The sequence below is a fragment of the Bombus pascuorum genome, chromosome 8 (genome assembly GCF_905332965.1).
Source record: "Bombus pascuorum chromosome 8, iyBomPasc1.1, whole genome shotgun sequence".
In the NCBI taxonomy this organism is placed as follows: Eukaryota; Metazoa; Arthropoda; class Insecta; order Hymenoptera; family Apidae; genus Bombus; species Bombus pascuorum.
In genome coordinates, this window is record NC_083495.1 from 17265404 (window position 1) to 17286241 (window position 20838).

Consider the following 20838-nt stretch of genomic DNA (forward strand, 5'->3'; position numbering starts at 1 on the left):
TTGTAACCTGCGAAAAAGAAATCAAACTACGTACGATGTATTTAAAAAAGTGTGTGTGCGTGTGCGCGCGCGCGCGCGCGTGTGTGTGTACATAAATCATTGTAAATTTCCACGATATTACCAATATGAATTATGTGTCGAACTTCTTTTTTCTCTGATAACGATATCTCGGAATAATTATTATTTACGTCATTTATATCCGTCCGAAGGTTTATTTACACTGAAATAACGTGTATTTGTATATTTACAGCTAACTCTCAACGCAGAGCCGACGCTAATGCAATGTCTCGTCCGAGGGTTTCGACACGATATCTACATTAGCATACAGTATGGGTGGCATTAACGCACCGTGCGGTTGTATCAAATGAAATTCGTATGCTTTGTCGCGGTTTCAAATGTTGCCAAAACGAAGTGCCAACTTTGTGGAAACATCGGTCGATAAAATGCGATATATAAGTGTGACATATAATGATAATATGTGAACGTAATAGTGATATTTTTACGTGTTAGTACCGGTTGCGTACTTGATTGGATTAGATGCGATTGGATTTGAATGCACATAATATGCAAAAATGTATAAAATATCCAAAGTACCGTACCCTTTATGATATTTAATAGATTAAACAACTTTTTATCCAAGTTTCAATTTCATAGTTATATTTTCCGCTATATCGCTAATCGATTCTCAATTTCTAAATTATTTTCTATTGCATAAACTACCTAATTTAACGACAATGCCTACGAAAAGTCTACTATAAATTACAGCAAAATTATAACGCAAATAGTGATATATCTACAAATAGTAACGTTTATAATATTAATAATAATACAACTAAAAATTATAACAAGATTATAGAGCAGATTTCGAAAACAAAAGATTGGAATATCGCTATTCACGTACAACAAGTGTGGTTAAAAGAGTGACAGAGAGAGGACTGCATACATACATACATACACGCGTACATGCCTATATATCTATATCTATATCTATATATATATATATATGTACGTCGAGCGTACGCTTCCGCGTTTCTGTAAAATAAACGTCAGCTGATCGTGATTTTAATCAAAAAGAACGGTATGTGAAAATAAAACTTACGAATAACGTTGGGACTGATACCTCATCGATATTTATCAAATTCAAGTTTTACACGATTATTGTAGTTATATGCACGTTCTTCTGGACATTTTTACACTTTAAAATCTCTTATAAATGCACAGATATATGCAATCTATGTATCGCTGGGTACGATTTTACAAGTTTCGATCTTGTATCGAATTGTATCAAAGACGGAGCTATCAAGAAGAATCGATACCTCTTCGATACTTATACGAAAATATCGATATCGATTTAATAACTCTACAAACCTGTTAAGGACCAAAGTCACGATAACGCCGTACATATTTTATTTGTAATTTCTTCTTAATCGACTTACATTATTGGATTTTATTCGATTATACACTATTGAATTGGCATTTTAATTGTAAAAAAACCTTCAAAAGTTATTCAATAGTTTCTTCGTTACTATCTTTCGTTCCACTTAGGCCCTGTAATTTTATGAAATTTAAAGAAGCTGAAATGCTTCATAACGCTATAACGAACTATCTTTCTAATATTGCCAAATTTTTTTTATAACTTCGAATTGCGTAATGGCTTTTGGTGATGTATTCGTTATTCTAATACAATCTTTGTTACTTGGCAAAACGATATTTTACTTTATTTATGCTTTTCTAAATAACCTAACTGTAAACCGTGCTAAGTGCCGAGCACGATCGCAACACGAGTATTTCATCATCAAAACTGCGGAATTTTTGGGTCAAAGAGCTTAACTTTTTAGCTTCTCGGCTTTTTTAGCTTTCTTGGTCGTAAGCTAAAGGTTATGTTCATACATCCTGGGGCACGATCGTACCGAGTAAACTCGGCATATAAAAGATCACGAACAACCATTATCCGCGATACTGACATTTTCTGATTACCAATAACCATCATCGATGACTCTCGAAAATTTTCTTTCGACCCTTCGATTTCTAATAGCTTGAAAGGTTTACACCGTTTCCTTTCTCTTTCAGTTGTAGAGTACGATAACTAATTAAAGGGTAAATTCGATACTAAAAAATTAATTTTATCCTGTGCGTAACCAGCAAACTATTCTGTCGTCGGTAATGATTGTAGGTAACTGAAAAAGAATACATATCCATAATGGATAATGGTTAAATGGTTACCATTGGTAACCAAACAGATCGTAATTATTTATAACGTTTATCGACGATGAAAATCGTTCAAACTAACATATCGATTCTTATACTACGACATTCTTAGCTTGAATCGTAAGTGTTACGACAACTGTCGTCTGCGACTCTGTATGGATTTTCCATGCACTTATTCGAATGGAATTGTTAGAATATGAGAAACGTGTATTGCATCTTGTTTGCATCGGTCCCATCGTTACTCGCGTTACTCGCGTTACTCGCGTATTAATCGTGGAAATGACGATCACCGGCAGACGGCGACAGGGTCGCTACCGTAGAAAGGACTGCAGTCGCGCACGTGTGTCCGTTGTGTGAACGACGCCACGCGGCGAGAGAGAGTCGGTGCTTTGTCTCTGTGCACGTATATTCTTCCCTCTTCTTTGTCGTTTTCACACGTGCATCAGGCGTGTGCCGTCTCTCGGTATGCTCGCACCGTTCAGTAATTTTTCGGCTATCAACGAACAAGTATCTCGCGAACAGTAATTTCGAAAGCGGTGCACACGATGCCGGACAAAATCGCGCCAATGGAGAAGCAAGTTTTGGCGATCACGAAAGTCATCAACCATGAAAACGATGCGGTGAAATTGAAAAAAGAACTCGGTTTGTTGGACGGTGTCGCGATTATCGTCGGCATTATCGTTGGCGCCGGAATCTTCGTATCGCCGAAGGGTGTGCTGGAAAATAGCGGCAGCGTTGGACAGGCTCTGATAGTTTGGATCTTTTCCGGTGTTTTGTCTCTGATCGGTGCACTATGTTACGCGGAACTCGGTGAGTACTAAATATGTATCAGTCCAGATGTTACCGACGAGAAATATTTGCTACATTCGATTTAAAATTCCGACGTGATCGTCCGCGTTGCGTCTGTATCATCTACGTAGGGCTATAAAAAACGACGGCTAATCAACGGTGACACGGTGAAGAAAGGTACACGTATGGTTAGTTTTCTTTTCTTATCTTTTTCTTTGATGAAAGTACATATGTATACAACATATGCATATGGTTTCTTTAGAAGAGGAATTTAAAATATTAAAATAGACCGCGTATATATCCTGGTAATATGGTATTATTAGTATTTTATACATTATATACGTCGGCGTAACATAGAACGTGGCATAAATATTAAACGTAAAATGTATCATATCTATATGCAATTTGAGGAGAAAATTACATATAACAGAGACGTAGCTGTTATTTCAGCGTATTGTGCTAAAGAAATAGCGTATCTTTTTTATTAATTACTACACGTTTTGATTTTATTATTCGCGACAGTATACGTCTGTGGACAGACCTTTCGACTCTTGCATCACCTTTTGTCCCATTCAATTGGCTTGGAAAGTAACAGTTGTTCTAAGACACTCGCGGTCTATTTTGAAGATGTTAAATCGATTAAAAAATTTAAGCACGAAGCGATTGCATCATTTTTGTTCTTACGTTATTTTTATTTTTCAAGCCGATCGATTCGAAAAAGGGGACTCGATTGGCTCAGTTTACAGCAAATAGAACTCTAAATTATTTTTCTTATTGGCCATAATTCGATTGTCACGATTTTAAATATCCTTGTTTGTATTTTGCTGTATAAATTGAACAAGAAACGAGCCAATAACAGATTAATAAAGTCGAAGTATGCCGGCGAGCTACCAGTGGCCCGAGCGCGGTTGGGGCGCGCTGTCTCGACCGGAGAGTAGAGTCAGTTACTGCACAAAGAATTGATCCTGCGCGTACAAACTGAGCGTTATCTCAGCGACTAACGGTCGAGACGCGACAAGGGCCTTTTTACTTTTCAATCTGTTCTCAATAGCTCATTTACGACTTTATAAGCGTAATTTAAAAATAAACTGATTTAAGGATCGAAATTTTTATTTGTTTACAATAAATTTTTTACTTTCGTCATTAATTTGATGAAGAAGATGCGAATGTTCTTGCGTTGCTCGATCAAACACATGGTAACGTAAAACGGAAAGAACAATATTTTTATAACGAATACGCATTAGATTAATATTTCCTACGTACGTAATTCTTGTTTATTCCAGATAAAATCGCAATACCTGTTTCTTTTTCTAATTCGCTCCTCCTGTCCCCCGAGCCTCCGCCGGTGTCCTCCTTCCTCCTCTCGTCAGCCCTTCGCCTCTGCGCCTACCCCTTTTTCCTCCTTGTCCCTCGAAATTCTGTTCGTTCGCTCTAGGCCCGTTCCTGCGTCGTCCAGAAAGACCTCCACGCTCATCCTCGCACTCCCGCGTCTGCAACCCTCTGCCAGGTATTCTATCGTCTTTTCCATCCTCATCCTCGTCGAATCCTTCGCGAATCCTTCTCTCTCTAGTCTTATCTAGTCTCGCCTTCGTTGCGCGAGACGTCTTCCGTAAATTTTTCAATAGATTCGATAATTCCAGCGTCTCGTCGTTATAAAGCTGTTATAAAGCTGTTTTATAAAGCCTGAAAATTGAAATTGGTGTTTGGAAAGTATCGTTTGAGCGGCTCGTTGGAACTGGTCCGTGAGCCTGCAGTCGTAACACTTTATATATCTTCTATCGAAAAATGCGTTTCAAGGATTTGCGATGTTTCGTAAATGTTAAGAGACGGACGCAAGTAAGCGGAAAGGTTTCGTTTGAAAAAGTTCGTTTTAAAGAAACTCGGCTTTATCGGTCTCGTAGACACCGAACGAGATGGACAAACGCGATTAGGAAAGCTATTTTTGTACGAGCGTAGACCACGAGTCAAGCTCCGATCGCTTTCACCGTATCGGTGTTTTCCTTTTGCGACATCTTGAAAAGTAAATTGACTCTCCGCGGTGTACAATGCTCGTAGTCGGGCGACAAAAGTCAGTAGACGTCGATAAAGCACTCGCGTGCCAAGAACGCGATAGGGACGAGAAGGTGCAGCTATCGAGCATAGAAACACGGAGAAGACAGAGCGCGCGACCGAGTTGAAAAACCGATATACGGATAGAAAGGGAGCGCTGCGTACAGACCTCTCGAGTTCTTGTCTAATAACGCGTGTACGATCCTACGATAAATACACGAGTGTAACACCGATCGACGAACAGCGGCGATGCATACGCCTGATTAGACTAGACAAGGATGGAAGCAAAAGACGCCTGCATGCGACGTTTCCTTTTTATTTACGCGGCGCGTCTGCTTGCACGGTAACGTACGACCATGCTCGCGCACTCTCTCGCTCCGACTCTTTGCACGTATCACTGTGCTATCTGACGACCGTCAACCATCGAGCTAAATTTCAATGTAAATGTTCCAATTTACAAAGTCGATCGACGCGACTTTTCAACAGCTCGTATACGGCAATGTCTGAATATAGTAATTTTTAAATAGCAAAATACGCGTGTTTTAGCAAGTAATTTAAATTTACGATTTACCAGCCCCGTGATAAGGTTAGCGAGTCCTACTTTCCTTTCTCTTCCGCTTTTTTTTTTTTTTTTTTTTTTTTTTACTTTAGAAATAGGCATTTCTATTTATCTAATACACGCTGTGCGTTAAGACTGTGCTTCAGAGTGCAGACTCGAGAACGACGAACTAAAAGCATAATTAGAACGACCGCAATTGATAGAACGCTTGGAAACTGGTAACGACGCTCGACTACACGTGTTCCACGATGGTCGGAAAACAACGCTCTCAACGCCACGCAAGCCAAAGTTAACAGATTATACGGATTATATTTTTCAAATCTACACGAATTTCCAAGAACATAGAGATTCGTCGGTAAATATTTTACAATTCCGCGTAACATCGATCGATTCGTCGTTTGCCTTCGTTCGGAGACCCTGTGCCCTACCGTAAGTTGGGCCATTCCGCTCGCAGCCCACGTCCACAAGACGGGTTACAAACTTTCGCAAAAGGAGTATTCGCTATAGCAGAATACGTACAAATACGTATAGAACCGAAACGAACGTAGCGAAATATTTATGTGAAAATAATTTGGCACGGCGGTGGTCACGTTACGTTCGTAGATACCGTGAAAACGTTCGAATAGATTAACGAACGTTTTATCTATTCGTGCGTAGATGCGACTGCATCTGTAAAAAGCGTTACACCTAAACGCGACGGTTTTGATTTTGATAAAATCTTCTTTCGTAAAATTATCCAAAAATACGCCTGACTTCTCTCTATCGATGATCGGTTCGCGTTACCGTTATGGTAGCGCATCTATCGTATATCGATACAACGACACATTTTTTATCGCGAAATCAAACGAGAAGATGGACATACGACGAATGTAAAATCTGACAACATGACGTTGTTTTTTCGTCCAGTCGCGGGGAGACGCGATCGCGTTGAAGCGCGTCAACTGCCGTTGTCGTAAATTCCCGTTACGATTATAACAATCGACGCCACGAACAGGTCGATCCTCTTATTTCTTCTGGGATAATGCGGCTGTTTGTTTTGTAATAAAACTGTAGTCTACGGTTCTATAATATATATATATATATACGATAACTTGCAACACTTGTTTTCGCGTAGACTGTATCGATGACGATATCCTGTTATTGGATCAGGAGCCGATCGACTTCGTCGTGACGGAAAGTACGGTAGTTGACTACTCGAATGTTAAAGAATAGAACAGTATTTGACTCGCTTTGATACGTTGAAGAACAATATTTGATTTGACTACCCGAAGATAGGAAGAACAGTTTTCTCGAGTTAACTCGAATACCCGACGATTTGAAGATCGGTAGTTGACTCGAAGTAGTTGCCCGAAGATCGGTAGAACGGTAATAGACCCGTCTCGTACTATTAAGGAGAAAAGATCGGCCTGGGTGTACCCTTTTGAACAAAGAACTTTGAAAGAAGAACGAAGGATTCGTTGTTCACACTTTTCGGTAGAAAAGCGAGGGTAACTAAGGACTGCTCCAAGGACCATCCATAAACCGAAAATACTTGTACGAATAGAGATCAAAGTAAAAAGATTCGGTTTATGGCGGTTCCTTGGATTTATCGCGGGTCGGTGTAACGAGGTGTAGGCCTCGGCGGCCAGACCGCGAGGAACGTCGCACGGACCATCTCGCACGGCGTGTAAAGATACATAGAACATCCAAAGTATAATACGAGAGAGATACTACTTTATACGAAGTATAAAGCGCGACTCGCTTCCTGTACTTAAACGATGTAATTAAAACGTGTCGTGGCACGCGACCGATGCGACCCGATCCGTGACTCCGAGAAAAGGGTCAACGATACTTGATCGAATTACCGATGCGAGCGATTCAGCTGATTTCATCGAGTATCTTTGACGCTCTTTCTCCTATCGTACATACACAGCGTGTTACTACGTCGTTACAGACGAGATGGTCGAGTTTTTCGTCAAATTTTCAACGTTTATAGCTTTCTTCGAAAACCTATAATCCACCTATAATTCGATGGTCCATCCTTTTGATCCAGCAAGACGAAAATCAAGATAAAAGTTACGCGATGGAACGTACTACTTAGATTTATTTAGCGTCAGATTTACTTCGATAACGTTGGACGTTCGTTGAGCGTACCGATTTTTGGGAAGAAAGTTGTTTGGATCGAGGAAATTACTCCGTATGGCGGTTCTGGCAAACGCGACCTTTTTACGAACATCTCGGCGAACGACGTCGATAAAAATGATGTCCGCTTTCCGAACGATCGCCTTCTTTCTTACTAGCCTCGTATCGACAACGTTGCTCGGTCGAAATAAAAATACTTGAATTTTCAGGTACCATGATCCCCAAGTCCGGAGGCGACTACGCTTACATCAACGACGCTTTTGGACCCCTACCGGCGTTCCTCTACCTCTACGTGGCATTGTTCGTGCTGGTCCCAACTGGAAACGCGATCACAGCCCTAACGTTCGCACAATACATCTTGCAACCAGTTTGGCACGGTTGCGTTCCTCCGTACGCAGCGGTGCGACTACTCGCTGCCGTTATCACGTGTAAGAATCGTCCCTTGAAATTACAACGTCGACCATTTCGGATCGGAGTTTGGCTAGATCGTCGAACGTGGTCGGGCGCGCGATTCCAAATAAATTTTTACTATGCGCGTAGCCGTCGGCCGGCCGTAATTTCGGTTTTAATATCGGCAAAAAGCTGCCGGTACATCGATCGATCGTCGCCCATACGTACGCGTCTGTGTCGCGAAAGCGTAGCCACGCGTTCGTTGCTCGGCGACCTGTTTTCTCGTCCGTCAGCCCCGATCGATCTCTTTATCTCCGCATCGTATTCTACAGACGCGAATAAACAGCTTCTACGATAATCTCGTTCGCGACTGCATAGCGTTGCCCGTCATCTCGCCACAGCCGAATCGAAGAAACAGCGATTCTCAGGTCTGTTACAGCGTCGCAATATACGGGACTCTATCGTCCGAAAGATCGCGCGGAATAGCCAAGCTGGCGCGACTCTCCTTTATATATGCTATAAATCGGAGATAAGTTTAGATAAGATAGGTTTGGGACAGGTCGTTTCGTCCGGCTACTACGTAACACCGACGCGTACACTCGAGCCAAGTTGCCACCGTCGAACGAATTTGGCGAACTTTTACAAGAACCAAACGACGTTCGTTCGTCCATCTTTCGAGAAAAATTACGCGTAAGATTACGTATAAGGAGAAAGTTGTTCGGAATCGTACTTCCGACAGCGTGTTAAAAGATCGCGACTTTAAACTAAAGAAGAAGAAGAAAAATTCGATCGTAATTACCCGTAGGTAATCAAGCGCCGTAATTCGAGGTATCGGTTATTTGAGAGAACAAAAAGGAATACCGATATTTGCAGAGAAGCGAGTAGAAGGGAGTAGCGAGCAGGGTCGCGAAATTGTCTTTATCGCATAGAGAACAGCCATCTCCTTATTGCGACGTGTCAAATTTAAAGTTCCGCGGCGACGAACAAATCGCTCCGTGTTCTCGCCTATCGTGTAATTATACTTGTTACAACGGCAGCTCGAAGATGATGCGCGATATACGATCGTGGTGGTAAATGTTACGCGTTACCGTATCCTGTGCATACGATTATATATATATATATCGTAATATATCGTAATCCAACGTTTCTCGCTCTCCGAGATCGAGACGTACCATAGCGCGAAAAGAAACGGGCGGATCGTAGACGAAACTAATAGTCGACGACGACAACGACATTCTCTAGTTTTTAGGCACGTCGCGAGTAACAACGCTACTTATAATCACAAATATCACGCGTCAAGAACATTTTAGAAGCTACATCGATAAACAACGTCGATATAACGTTCTTTGTAACATTTAACGTTTATAAGGTAAATGATGTCCAGCGTCAACTTACTTTCCACGGTGTTTGCGCCATATTTAACGTAAATGGAGGCAAAAGATCGTAAAAATCAATTAATATCCGCAGAGATTAGATGGAATTATTTGGCAATAGATACTTGCCAATAGTCGTGTGGTAATTGTCGGATAAACGGAAATTAAGATTAATTTAATCGAGTACTAAGTGTTGCGCGATATACGATATTGCAAATACGCGACTCGATGTAGCCTGTACTTGACATTGATCGTATATTATTGTTATTAGCGTTTTAAGCGTAAGCGATACGCAATACGTTTTTGCACGCGTTCTTACACATAGATACGCAACACACGTGCATTATGCGAAAACCGCGAAATAAAAAACGCATTTTCGTAATCTATTTCTCCGATCGCTTAATAAATCTGATCTATCCAAGTTTCGTTCGCCCGTTCGCATTCTATCCGCAACATCCGCGATCTAACGATACAAATCAAACTTTTATCCGACGGAATATTTTTTCATCGTTTGCAAATAAATTTTCTTCCCTCGTTCTTATTCGCTGTCCATAAACGCGAATAAAATTTTACCGGCGCTAATTCGTATACGATTCGTTATTACGGGCACGATAAAAGTTTATCTCGAAGCAGAAACGTGCAATGAGATAATTTGAGATATTTGCGTACTTTCGAGTAGCAGTTGTAACGCGCTTCGCACAAACGTTCGCCCGTGTGTATGTAATTTCATTTCCACGGATATTAATGTTACAGGCATTGATTACTTATACATACTTGTCGGCGACCTTTATTCGCTAACGCGTACGTCCGTAAGATCTACCGCGTGTCGTCGAAGATTCTTAATACCGAGTTTTCGAAAGTGTTGGACTTTCGTTTCGTTTCGTTTCCTTTCGTTTCAAGTACGTATAATACATTTTCTAGAAATTGCTACGAGAAGGTAATGGCGACAGGAAAAGAAGAAGGAGAAGAAAATGGCTCGTCGTTTTAACGAAAAGTTGGCCAACGGGTTTTTAGGACGATCGTAACGTTTAGAAACGTGAATGAACGATCTCTAACGGGCAATCTGCAACGTACATCGTGTATATTTCGAACGATAAATGTTCCGTAATGTGGCAAATATCGCGTATAGTTATTATTATTATTATACTATAGTATAATAGTCGATAGTCGTTGTACACCGTATGGGAAAGTCGCTTTTACGGGCATAAAATGTTGGAAAATTTCGTTGCCAAGTTAAAAGCCAAGTCGTACGTTTGAAAGAATCGGGAATTCTTTTGTTACGGTGTTTGGTGTTTGAGAGATATATACGGTATTATTTAGAAAGCCGACGGTAGCTTAGATTTCGACCAACTTTTACTTTTCCGTTTTATCGCAGCTCGGCCTTAGTCGCTGAGATATTCGCAAGTAACCGTCGATACCACTACAGCGAATTCCGCGTGCATCCGTAGCACCACACGCGTCGGTATCGTTCGTTGAATTTATAAAGCCAACTCAACCTAACTCTTATCTTCTGTTTACACGTATGTAATATGTTAACGAAGGCTGATCCTTCTAATTACAGCTCCGTATTAAGAACGATTATCGTTTACGATAATTTCGAATTAGCCTTTCAAATGCACCGGTTTGCGTAATAAATAACCACGCGATTACACTTCGTATCGAGCTTTATATTTTATCGTCTGGTCCATCGTATCGGTAACGATCGTTGCTGCAACCTCGCGTACGTACTTGCAAATTTATACCGTGGTAGAACAATAAATACCGACGAATGGCCGATGAACGGAAATAAAGAAACGGGAAAAATTTTTATTTTCCCTTTCGATCGCAAATAAATGATATTGTCTGGTCGATATGGTTGCAGGCTTGTTAACAGCCATTAACTGTTACAACGTGAAATGGGCGACCAGAGTGCAGGATATCTTCACCGGAACGAAGATTTTCGCCCTGGTGATCATCATGGTTGCCGGATTTTGGTGGCTGTGCATGGGTCACACGGAAAATTTTCGACATCCCATGGATGGAACGAATACCCAGCCTGGCTACGTTGCTCTAGCCGTTTATTCAGGCCTGTTCTCTTATTCCGGATGGAATTATCTGAATTACGTAACCGAGGAGCTAAAGGATCCTTACAGGTAACGTATCGTTATTTCTATCGGAAGTTCGACGCGTGTCGATCGACAGAGTCGTTTGCGAGCCTTGCTCCGTTCTTTTGCGATCGAACGTTGAAAAGTAGAACGGAAACAAATATCTTCTAATATTTACGTCAAAGTTTACGATTACTATTTACAATTACCTTGATATAATTTATACGTGGGATACGTGAAACACGAAATTGTACGTTAAAAGACGAAGACTCTAACACCTTTTACGTATAAAAGGATAAAATCGATCGAGTTTGCTTTCCGAAATGTTGGATCATCGATGTTTCATCTTTGGAGATGTCGCGCGATAGAATTTTTCAAAATTCTTCCCCGAACAGTCGTCCTTCGGTCTCCCACAGAGACGAAGAAAAAGCTTATTTACTTAAAATAATGATCGAGCGATCGAACGAACCGACTCGCAAGCCACGTTCGTAATTATACGAAGAGCCTGGATCGCGACCGTAGTACGTTCCTTTCTCGCTTTCTCTCCGCCAAAAGTCACGATGTTTCAAAAGTCACGGTTGTTAAACAAAAAAGGAAACAAGATTCGTTCCTTTTCCTTTGGCGGGCATTTTCGCGCAGCTTCCACTTCGTAACTTCGTGTTGTGCTAAAATTGGTAATAAATTGGTAATATTTCCCACTCGAGACTCTTCGTTTACGATTACGACCGATTTAACGAAACATCGCTTAAAGATCAGTTGGTTCGATCGTGCGATGTATTATACTTTATTCGGCTCGTTCTCGAGATTACGAGTACGAACGTTTCAAGAAGTAGAAATTTTAACCGCTAGAATCTGTATTTATCGATCTCTTAAATTAACTCGATACGGATGAAAGTACGTTATAAAGTACATATTCGTTGAAACGGAGGGAATTCGACGCAACTTGACATTGCAAATTTACGATTAATTAAAAGAAATAATTACAATATGGTCTGATAATATCGTAAAATTTTTGACCGGTGCAGCTATAGTAGCCACGCGTCTCGTAGAACGAGCCGTGAAAAGTATGCGTAAAGACTGATTTTGTCCACCTACTCGCCGTGCCGATCGACCGTGAATCATCCTCCGTCTTATCCAAAAGTACGAAAAAGGTCGAAAAGCATATTTAAGCTTCCACAAGATGCACCGAAACTTGAGCTTTCCGTTAAAGATTTTAGAAAATTTCTCCTACGAGGCGAATAGAAATGAACGTTAGATTTGTTGGAAAAACGGCTGTAGCTGGAGCTAACGACGCTAGCGATAGTCCTACGTACCGCTTCGATAAAAACATCGTTCCTTGTAAACGCCGTGCTGATACTCTTGCTTGCCAACGTGTACGAGCGTTTCGTCCAACGGCCAAACTTTCGATCTACGTAGGAACGATAACGAATTATCGTTCGGATGAAAACCGATAGGCTAAATCGACGAGTAAAGGGTACCGAGCTCTCGAATCAGGCACGATCAAAGTATCGGAAACATTATCTCGTTTAATTTTTACGAACGTCTTTAAATTTGTCGCCAGCCCCTGCCCCAACTACCCGCGATCAATGCACACCAACAGCCGTGTCAAGCGACGTGTCACGTTCAGAATACGGCCGATCTACCATATTTTGCCCTATATACGAATATATACTGACATAGCCGTCGCAACTTTTTGCCGTGCAAATATATTATCGTGCGTCGTCCGTCGTCCGTTTCCAGAGTTTTTTCTCCGAGCTCGGTCCGTAAACGATCTATTCGTTGCCGCGAAACTCTAAGCCTTTTCGCAAACTCGCTCTCCTTCTCCTTTATCCGTATTATCTGTCTCTAAGAAATATATATTTAACCGAATCTTATCACTGAAAAACACGTCTCACCTCTAGCGCACAACGAAAGAATATACGAAGTCGAAGCTGCGCGCGGCAGATGGAGAGAGAGAGAGGACAGCTCTTGTCTTTTTAACCGACTTCGAAAAGGAGGAGGTTATCGATTCGACGAGTATGTATCTTTTATGTATGTCCAGCGATTATTCCGCAGCGGACGATCGTTCCTATCGGGACGAAAACTTTTACATTTTGTAGAGGATGTTCCCCTGGTGGTGTCTCGCTTGCAGAAATTTCCGGACCGTCGTACACGAGGATCGTTCGCGATGCGCCACGATACCCGTTACGCTCGATATTTATACCCCGATAGATCGATGCTCGAAGGACTTGCCGGCAGTAGTAGAGAATATCCCAAAACGCGATCCTCTTGACGCGAAATCAACTTTTACCGTCTGAACGTATACACGGTGGAAGCCGAATAGCGTCAAAGCGATAAACGGACATCGTTCGATACCGAAGCTCCGTATCGCGTCGCGTTCGCGTCTTTCAAGCGATCTCGCGGATTTCAACCACCTCGAGACGTTATCGTCAAGGTGGACGTTTTTCGCAATTTTTTCCTATACGTATAAAGTACTGCAGGGGAACATCCTGCGTACATAATATATCCACGTTGCGCGCAAAGTTCCCATCGCTATCATCTATATATATATATATATATATTTAGTCGTCGAGTCGTGGTAAATCGGCTATAACTACAACGATTATATCGAAGGGAACAAAACCATCGTTGTTCGATTTATTTTCAATTTAACGACACATCCTGTCGAACAGAAGCGATAAGCGTTCAACAGCGTTCGCGCAGGTTGCACGCGATTCAATTTTTCGCGCGGTGTGTTCGTTCGATCCGAGCAACTAACAACGAGCACGAAAGTGGAACGAACTTCTCGATAACGTCGCGAACAAAGATATTTGTAGAATTACGAAGTAAAAGTGACGCATCGTGTATGCGTGCGATATTTACGTAGTTTATATTTAAAACATGAATGAGATTTTCGTGTTTCTAAATCTAGAAATTTGGCGATTCGTGTTTTGCGCTCTTTGTTCGTCTACATTTATACGAGTCTTTGTTGTTGTCACGTTTATTATCGATAGAAGCGACAATTTAAACGAAGGAAAAATTAGAAGAAAATACACATGTGTTTTCGCTAATAACGAAAAGCAGAAAGCGAATATTAAGATCTAAATAAATATTCAAATATCGTTAAAAATGACGTTCGAACCATATCGACGATCGTACTTTTAACGACAAGAACGTAATTCTTTGTACAAAATTAACAGTAGGACTTGATTTTTTGGATAGAAAAATCTTTTACCACGAAAATAAGAAAAGTCATTTGCCGAAATGTCAATTTCATAGAAAATTTACCAACGGTTTCCTCGACGTAAATTATTTTCTATTACATAGTTTTTTCCTATTACCGAAACGAATACGTGATAAAAGTGGAGGGAACGTCGATAAGTGAATCGAGAAAGTTATCTCGATAACGTGATGTAAAAAAAGATATATATATATATATAAAATTATCATTTTTGCAGAAATCTTCCAAGAGCGATTTGCATATCATTGCCGTTGGTGACCGTGATTTATGTCCTGGCGAACATTGCTTATTTCGTGGTGTTAACGCAAGATGAAATTCTGGCATCGAATGCTGTCGCTGTCGTAAGTTTATCTTTATTTCGAATTCGTTTGTTTTGTTTTTTCAGAACCGAACGTTTCTTGGACATTGGGAAAATTTTCTTCCTATCGATTATCGACGGTGAAAACGCACCTATTCCGCTGCCTTTGCAAAGAAGATACAGTACGTTAGAATTACAGACAGTCTTACAACAGCAACAACAAAATCGGTTTGACACGGTTTATAAAAAAAAAATCTGCAACTTTCTTTTTGGTAACTACGTGGAACAACGCGAAGCTCTCTGCTTTTCTGTCCGCCTCCGTTTCTACGTCCTCTTCTCTTGTACCGCCGTTTACGCTCGCTCCCACCGTCGCCTTTTTAACTCTGCTTTATTCTTATTCCCATTAAATTTGCGTATTACTTTCCAGAAAATAGGTGCACGTATAACGGCTAAAATCATCATCTATCGATACAAACACGTATCCAATTTTGCTGCGTCGTATCCGTATTTTGCCGATGCGATTTTTCGCGGATATTTTCACGCCACAGCGTTGCTCGGCGTTACTTGTTACTTTGCGAACAATTATTTGGAAACCGAGTCAACGTACCCGAGCATCGCGCACCGTTAACGCTCGCGTTAGTACAGTGTTGATACAGCGTTGATACAGCGTTGATACAACGATATTAATACGCGTTATGAATTATCAAACTACACCAGGGATATGTGAATATATACTTTTCTATCCTTCGATCTTTCGTATTTCTCGGTAGTTTGAATTTCTTTCGAACTGCATCTTCAGCTACAGGCGATCGTATCGGAGAAAGAATATTCGTGTAATCTTTTTTTGTACGTGCTTAACGCTCGAAAGTGAACCGTAAAAGTAGCTAGAAATATAAACGTAACGTTGGAAAACGTCGCGTTAACGCGAATACGTTCGAGGTTGATTCGTAATATTTTCTGGCGGTGATTTTTCCTTGGGAAAAAACGAAAGCTACGAGAACGAGTAAGCTCTATGTGTCGACGAAACCGCTCGGAAACTACACCGATCGACCGCGTAAATTAGCAAGTAGAAAAATAAGCTATTATTACGACGCAAACGTTACAGGGCCAACGTTGTTTCAAAATTCACATTCCACTCTACGATTGTTTCCACGATCCTTTTTCTGCGACTAGAACTTAAAAGTGATAAAAGATATCGTATAACGTGTAGCGGTAAATTTCAAAGGTGCAACAGCGTTCTATTAGAAATTATTATCTATCTATATATATATATATATATATATAGATAGATAGATACACAGTAAAGAAACAAGAACGGCATTTACGATCGTTTTGCCGCGTTTCCCTCCTACGCTTTGTCACGGAGTCGACTCGTGCGTGACACGCAAACGTACGCATCTCCCAGTTACTCTCGAAAATAATAGTTACGCGTTATAGCGTTTTCAATATCCAACGAACGAAACAATTTCCTGTATCCTCGGCTACGCTCTTTCAATCGTACGGATGAAAACAAAGAAAAAAAAAAAAAAAAAAAAAAAGAAAAAGAAAAATTCGCGTAAAGGTACGCGGTAAGCAGAAACAACTTGTTAATTTATAAATTTGTCGTTCTGCGCAGACTTTCAGCGACAAACTGTTGGGTGTGATGTCTTGGATAATGCCATTGTTCGTAGCTTGCTCAACGTTCGGGGCGTTGAACGGAGCAATTTTCGCATCGTCGCGATTATTTTTCGTAGGAGCTCGCAATGGACATCTGCCTGCTGCCATTGCTCTCATCAATGTGCGAAACTTAACGCCGATGCCGTCGCTCATCTTTCTCGTAAGTATAGCCGTTGTACTTTTATTCGGCGCTCAAGATACTCGAGGCGAAAACCAGGAAACAACGATTCCATCGAAAGATAAATTTTTCTCTCGTTCGACGACACGATCGAACCACTCTCGTCTAAACAGTCGACTAAAAACGTACTCGACTGTTCTTGATACGCGTATGCGGCTCCAATTGATAGACCAACACCAGTTGACAGATAATACTCGATAATTTATCTCGACCGGTATTTGTATCTGTAGAACGTGGCGATTGTTTATTCTTTTCTTGGCGTTTCGAGTATTGCACGATATTGGCCGTATAATTTATCCGTCCGAGCGATCGTAGCAGACGAACGTGAAAACAACGTTAACGGTGATATTAGTTAACGGTATGTCTATCGTTGATCCTATTCTTCGTATTTATCGCTCGAAATGGTCGAATTTCAAATATTCTATATAGAATAATCGTATCTAAGGTTAAACTATACGTATCGAAATAATTGCAAACGTACCGTTGAACGTTTATTATTTTTAACATCATTTGCCACGCTACTTTCGGTATTTTGAATTTATATCGAACGACGCGTTTTCCGTATTTTCCTTCCAATTCTCCTAATTACAATTAGGAAATAATAAAATATAAAGGATTAATTTTTTCTCGCTGTTGTACTCGGATTGGCTCAAGCGTTAAACTATAATTTCCGTTTCTAGTGCATTATCACCCTGGCACTTCTGATCATAGAGGATGTCTATGTGCTAATCTATTATGTTAGCTTCGTTGAAGCACTATTCACTACGCTCTCGGTGTCTGGCCTCCTCTGGCTTCGTTACAAAAGTCCCGATCGCCAACGACCAATAAAGGTATGCGAAGAATATAAAGATCGCAAGTTTGTCCACCTCCGTATTTTATCTATAATTATTACAGCGCCAGTATTCTATTCGTTTATGGGAAACTCGAAGATGAAAACGAATTCCACGAAATTAATGCGTAATAACGAATACAAAGCACGATATACCTTGTATTTCTTTAACATTACATTCTCAAAGATACGAATTACCATAAAAATTCACAATATGTACAGCGATACGTTATTATTATATATATCAGGCAGAATCGTTTCGAATTATTCAATTGCCTAAATTGAAATTGTAATGAATTCGTAAGAAATTAGAAACCGGTTCAAACTAAACACAGATTCAGGTATAAAACATCCGGCACGTAATAAACGAGATTCAAATGAAATAATTGAAAAATACAGTAACGAATATTAAGCTAATAAAACGAACGAACAAATACGATTTTATACGATTGTCATACAGGGGACAAAATATATAATTATCGTTTAGAACCGAATCGCGCGATCGTTCGTCCATCAGGCATAGTTATTCGATCGCTAATGACAACGAATAAAGATAAAATAAATAAATAACGTTGATCGTTGTAATTGAATTAATCTTCAATTTTAATTTTGATAATAACGTTGTTTCTTTCTCTTCGTTAGGTGTCTATCGTATTACCAATTATATTTTTCATAATATGCGCTTTCCTGGTCACGTTCCCATGCTACGTGTCTCCATGGGAAGTGGGAGTAGGAGTGATAATCATCTTATCTGGCATTCCTATGTATTGCATCTTCATTCATTGGGAAAAGAAACCTAAATGGATTATCAGATCGTCCCGTAAGTGCTCTCTAACAATTGTTTTCTTAATTAACGGAGTATCTTCGAGATCTAACAATACTCGGACTTGGCTACCTTTTATTTAGAACGCAAGTAATAAAATCACGCTGAATAAAGTAACGAATATTCGAATAACGAATGCTCGACGTTGCTCTACTTTTCCAATATTTCCAATATTTTTATATATTTCAATTCGGTAGACTTCAAATATATTTCAAATCGGACAGACTTCCTTTCGTTCGTAATACGCGCCTGTGCGTTCTGCGTTATTTCGACGAATAGATAAGAAAGATATTTGACGAATTATATTTTCTTATTGGAAAACAGTCGATAAAAGACTCGAAGAGTAAGGTAAAGTAGACGTATCTACTCGAATATTAATTCTCATTGTAATTTATCGATATAGAGCATACGTTTATTTATATAACCAAAAATTGTTTATTTTTTACAGACAATTTCAACATGATCTGCGCTAAATTATTCATGTGCGTGCAAGAGGAGAAGAGCGATTGATCACCAAGTGCCGTTCTACTATAATTAACGTTTAGAATTACTTTATTATATTAGTTTCGTATAGAAATTTATATAGCGCGAATGCGTGCTACATCGATCTATCGATTTCTTCGTTTATAAATACTAATGACAACTATGATTATTTCGTTACGTTAAGTTAAGTAGATCCGACTTCGAACGAAAGCATGCCCGACATTCCAACGAAATCTACAAACATACGTTGTTTCTCGTCGAATTTATAAATGAACGAATCGATCACACTTGATTTGTATTTTTATATACATATTGTCAATGATTTTTAATGCCTATATGTCGATCGGGCGGTTCATCGATTATACGCAATAACATTTTCTAATAATTCGTATTCGTAACAATTGCGTAGCATAATTGCTATATATTAGTTGCATTTAACTAGAAGAGAATCGTCTCTTCTTTCACTTTCAATATCATTTACCAAATTTCTCGTTTATTCAAACTGCTTCAAAGCTATATAGGTACAACGAGATAAATAGACGCGCTGAAAAGTGCACGCACAATGAGAATCTTAGAAAGTCAATTGCTCGTTTATTATAGAATTTGTAAATACATATTAAGTAGAATTATTCCGGACCTAAAATAAGAAAAAGTAGGAAAGGGAAGAGCAGAAAAGTAAAGGAATACGCGAACTTTTATCTTTAGATGATTTCCATTTGCAAATTCCTTAATTTAATTTTCTTAATTGCCTTAATAACAAATTTTAACAACTTCTTATCGTCTCTGGAGAGATGATTTTGGTCTCGTTACGTGATCTCCTTGCCTGAATGAAATTCATTTTGCAACAGAATTGTTTCCACTGTTAAACGTTTCTTCGCGCTTCGTCCTCCGTTGCCATTCTTACGGTTAACCATTCTTACGAACACGATTGACGATGAACAACGCGATTTAGCAAGAATTCCACAGGATTGACCGATAAATTTCAAATTGACGAATAGAAAAAGGTTTAAGAAAAAGGAGAGAAAAGAGTACTCTTACTCGCTTAAAAAAATTCATACACTCTTTACTTTTCATTTTCCCCCGTAATCTTCTTTGCTCTTATACGAATCGACGATTATTAACCACTTTGTACGTTTAACTACAAGGTTGTTTACCGTGTTCTGTAGATAATGCGTGTGTATAAAATCACATGAAATCACATAAGACTGCGACAAGTATTTGTCTCGCGATAATACACGTGCTCCGTTTTGTGCATTGGCCAAAATTAATCGACGATGCATAAAATATTCACTATCACGCAAAAACCTATTTGATTAATTCATGGTCGTGCATTGTTTTAGGGATCTTTTAAACACGTTTCAAAGCTATGCGTTTGATTGTAATAACTAAAATAATACGTATCAGGTATTATTTTATTAATAGACGCATAATAACCATAGTAATACAAGTAGTAGAACCGTGTGTATTTAAACTATTTAATTGTACATACAGAAAATGAAGCGTTATAAATTATTTATCACAATTCGATCAACCATGCTGTTCGATAGGTGAACGCCGTACAACAGCGTTCGTCCGTAAACCAATTCGTAAACCAATGATAGTAAGTAATTCTTACATCGATACACGTATGTATCGCACCATGATTCGATTTAGTTACGTTAAATTATTTATAGAATGTCGAAAAGAGAAGCGATTATTATTCTATAATTAACGCGCTGAAAACTATACTTTATAATTCATGATTGTATTTCTGCTACCGTGTGACACGTCTGGTCAAG

The 20838-nt window shown here is 39.7% G+C and overlaps 2 protein-coding genes across 2 annotated transcripts in view; both read left to right on the forward strand.

Annotated features, from left to right (window-relative positions):
* Window positions 1–1633: 1633 nt before the first annotated feature.
* LOC132909547 (Y+L amino acid transporter 2) lies at window positions 1634–20598 on the forward strand. The gene is made up of 8 exons (XM_060964445.1): window positions 1634–3018; window positions 7936–8154; window positions 11351–11621; window positions 15011–15134; window positions 16707–16907; window positions 17606–17755; window positions 18397–18574; window positions 19026–20598. The coding sequence occupies exons 1-8, from the start codon at window positions 2754–2756 to the stop codon at window positions 19085–19087; spliced, it is 1470 nt and encodes a 489-aa protein (XP_060820428.1). The 5' UTR covers window positions 1634–2753; the 3' UTR covers window positions 19088–20598.
* The window catches only part of LOC132909520 (endoribonuclease Dicer-like), a 43040-nt gene continuing 42796 nt past the window's right edge, over window positions 20595–20838 (forward strand). Inside the window, exon 1 of the mRNA XM_060964394.1 lies at window positions 20595–20598. The gene's annotated coding sequence lies outside the window, so the exon portion shown is untranslated. The remainder of the gene's footprint in view (window positions 20599–20838) is intronic.